This window comes from Sabethes cyaneus, chromosome 2, assembly GCF_943734655.1.
Source record: "Sabethes cyaneus chromosome 2, idSabCyanKW18_F2, whole genome shotgun sequence".
Classification (NCBI taxonomy): Eukaryota; Metazoa; Arthropoda; class Insecta; order Diptera; family Culicidae; genus Sabethes; species Sabethes cyaneus.
Genome location: NC_071354.1, coordinates 63,664,312 through 63,667,720, shown reverse-complemented (window position 1 = coordinate 63,667,720; position 3,409 = coordinate 63,664,312). Strand labels below are relative to the sequence as shown.

At 39.7% G+C, this 3,409-nt stretch overlaps 1 protein-coding gene across 1 annotated transcript; it reads right to left on the bottom strand.

Moving 5' to 3' along the window:
• Window positions 1–292: 292 nt before the first annotated feature.
• On the bottom strand, window positions 293–2,522 carry LOC128735497 (elongation of very long chain fatty acids protein 4-like). Its single transcript, XM_053829978.1, has 5 exons — window positions 2,341–2,522; window positions 2,109–2,271; window positions 795–966; window positions 581–708; window positions 293–511 (listed from the first exon to the last, which is right to left on the bottom strand). Exons 1-5 carry the CDS (start codon window positions 2,520–2,522, stop codon window positions 293–295), a joined length of 864 nt encoding a protein of 287 aa, XP_053685953.1.
• Window positions 2,523–3,409: the final 887 nt, after the last annotated feature.

Genomic DNA, 3,409 nt, shown 5'->3' with positions numbered 1-3,409 from the left:
AGAAACTCAAGAAATGTTCAATTTCAAATTAAAATAAAATGATTTACTTACTTGCGCCAACATTCCAAATCAGTACTTTTTTTAAACAAAGCATAGATATAAATAGAAATTGTTATAATCGTATGTTGTCATTAAGTTTTATTAAACATAGGCTTTAAACTATTGCAAAAACATATCTACTGACTGCTTACTGTAGACTGTGATAACGATCCATTCTCCCGTTCGTTAATCCTATATGTACCGTATATTTAGCAGCTAATTTGGTTATCGAAATAGTTGCTTTCCTTCAGCTTTAGTCATCTTTGTTCTTCGAGCGAAGATCCAAACAGTTTGCATTGATCTCAAACTGCTTGATTGGCTGTCCTCTGAGATAGGCCTGCGCGTAGAAGTTACCAAACAGAACAATGAACGAAATCATGTAGCCAATCAGGGTGTAGTGCATCCAAAGCGGGAATTCACATCCGGTCAGGATACCGTTGATACCGAGCAGCATGGCAAATGTGAACTGAATCTGTTGAACGACATATGAAGATGAATTTTGTTGATTATTGGAAAACGATGTTATTGCTTGATGACTTACCAATTGAAGCATGGTGAGGTACTTTTTCCACCACAGATATTTGTTCATGTGAGGCCCAATAGCGGAAAGCCCGTAGTAAGTGTACATTAGGACGTGGATGAAGGAGTTCACCATGGCAGGCAAGAAGGCTACGGAAAAATTAAGTTGAAAAAACAAACATCATCAATTTGTTAGCATTCGAAGGGAAAAATTAGTTTGAACTTTGGTTACTTACTACTTCCACTGGGCACCCACTTGATGCCAATCCACCAGAACGAGAACATCGTACTGTGATGGTATACGTGCAGAAAAGTCAGCTGATTGTCTTTCTTGCGAAGGATGAAAAAGAACGTATCCATAAACTCCAGCACCTTGGAGAAGTAGTACCACCAGACCGCTCCAACAATCTTCATTTCCCACGTGGAATTTTGTGATTACCAAAAAAGAAACGAAGAAAATTAAACCAGAAATACAAGTTAACGAATACGACATGCAAGAGCAACATTCGAAGGATGGTCAGCTCGAAGAAGACCTGATCGAACATGACAAATTAAGATCCTTGTTCGCGGTCTATGGGAGCTCTCCGCCTACCGGCAACAGAGCAAACCAATAACTTATTGAAAGTGGAAACTACCACATGGTCCAGTGCCCTAGCGTGCAGTCATCTTAACGACACGAAGCCGATCGATGACCGCAGGAAGTATGTCAACAATAATTTTCGTTTGATAAATTATTATGCCATGAGACAGCTGCAGTACACTGATAGTGCTGTGAGTAAAAAAACTCTCCTTGCAAGGAAATGATTGCGAAATTTCAATGGACAAAGACTGAATAAGGCATCTTGGGGTTGCACGATATTGTAATGCGAAGGTCGAAATTTTTACCGAATTTCCTTATGATGTTGATATTTATACTTTTGAATTTAACGGATCAACGTTTTCCGTTTCGAGACAACTGTATTAAAAATTATACTTAGTTCATTAAAACACACCAAATTGAATTAAACTGTGAAGTCGGCTTATTTCGACAGCATTGGGACTCTCATGCACCGCGTTCGCGTTGCATCTGATTGAATTACACATTTCTGGCGTCTTTCTTCGTTCGATCGCAGCTCGCCGAACTGGTGAAAAGTCGAGTGAGCAACTGAATTATCTCTGCTTCTCACGATAAGCTCTTGATTAATACACCCGTCCCGTAATATGTCACTTAATAGCTCCTACGTTTTACGATAGTTTCTCACATTGGATTATTCCACCTACCTTGGTAACATGAGTTTTATCATAATACCCGGAAATAAAGTTGGACTCAGTTTTGAAAAGGAATTGTTTCAACTACCTGTTTTTAAAGAACCATTTCCACAATTAAAGACGGTAATAATCGAAACCTAGCATTGAACTGGCTAATGCAATGTCAAGGTTACCATACGCTAAGTTATTAAATTCAACGCGCCTATGAGAAATCTGTTTTCGATCGGCCGTCTAGACCACCCGCAACCTCACCCATGGTCGATAATTAAGCCAAATATGAGGCAATTTTCCAACCAACTTACTCTCATTTCAGGACCGCTGAAGCTTTGCTTGCACGGTTCGCAAATGTAGCTGTAACTTAGCTGTAACGAACCGACGAACAGTTGAATGCAGATGTACAGATTTAGCAGGGCCATCACTAGGTTGTACGGTATCAGCGCCGAGTTGAGATCGAACGGCTTTCGACTAAAACGAAATGGTAAGGTCATTGTAAGTTTTCGCATTTGGAGTAGGTATCCGCCGCAAGAAACTCACTCTCGCATCAACTTGGGGCCAATCCAAACGACAAAGAGGTAACCGCAGACACATAGCAGGGTTGGCACGGGAGAATCCACCAGCAGCCAGCCTTTCGTTCGCGGATCTGCCAGTGTGAGGGTCCATTCGTAGTATCCGACTACGTCGTAGAACGGTATGCTTTCGGTGGTCCGATTCGACATGTTTCAATGTGTTGCTGGTCTGAAAAATATGTTTAAGTTTTCTTTATTTATGTTACATTTTTGCCTTTCTACTATATAATTTTAGATCATTTTAAGAAGCATGCACAGGATAATTACTTGACTAGTACTATAATTCTGATACACTAAAGTCGCTTTTTACGCGGTTTGTTTATTACGTGAATTTCGGAATTTACGCGTTTTTTCGCGATTTTCGGAATTTACGCGGATGCGCACGATTAGTCTATTTTTTACGTAGTGTTGAAATCCACGAAGTTTTTTTTACGCGAAATTTGTTTTTTACGCGAATTTTGGAATTTACGCGGTTTTCTTTTACGTGAATTTCGGAATTTACGCGGTTTTTTTACGCGAGTTTCGGAATTAACGCTGCTTTTTTACGCGATTCTAATTTACGCGGAACGTATCCTTCACGTAAAAAGCGACTTGAGTATATTAGCAATTCCGTCCAACCGCCAATACCATTTGGATGGATGATTGATCGCAACGCGTGCCCAATCAAAGCAGCTTTAGCGCGGTTTCTTGAAATCTTTTGTGCTTAATTTTTTTTCAAATCAACACAATTTTAAACAGTGATTGGTGTTACACAACTTGTTCGGTAAAATTGAGTACTGAATGTGCTTTTATTGGTTTCATAGTAGACCACACTCTAGCTTTTCAGCTAATCTGCCTTTTTTAGCATAGCTCAAATTTGATTTTATATGCAGCCGTTAAAGCTACTTTTTCCATAGCTGATATCTTAGTGCCAGCTCCCGATTAGCCTTGAAGTACGATACTAGTTTAACAAGTCAGTCGTCGAATTTTCGGATTTCGACTGGGAGCAACTGTTAGAGTTAGTTAGATTATTGCACTGCACTACGTGTCTCATACAC

Coding starts and splice junctions, on each gene's coding strand:
- LOC128735497 (XM_053829978.1), bottom strand. CDS start 2,522: ATGTCGAATCGGACCACCGAAAGCATACCGTTCTACGACGTAGTCGGA. Junction 709..794: donor GTGGGTGCCCAGTGGAAGTA/GTAAGTAACCAA, acceptor ATTTTTCCGTAG/CCTTCTTGCCTGCCATGGTG. Junction 512..580: donor ACCTCACCATGCTTCAATTG/GTAAGTCATCAA, acceptor GTCGTTCAACAG/ATTCAGTTCACATTTGCCAT.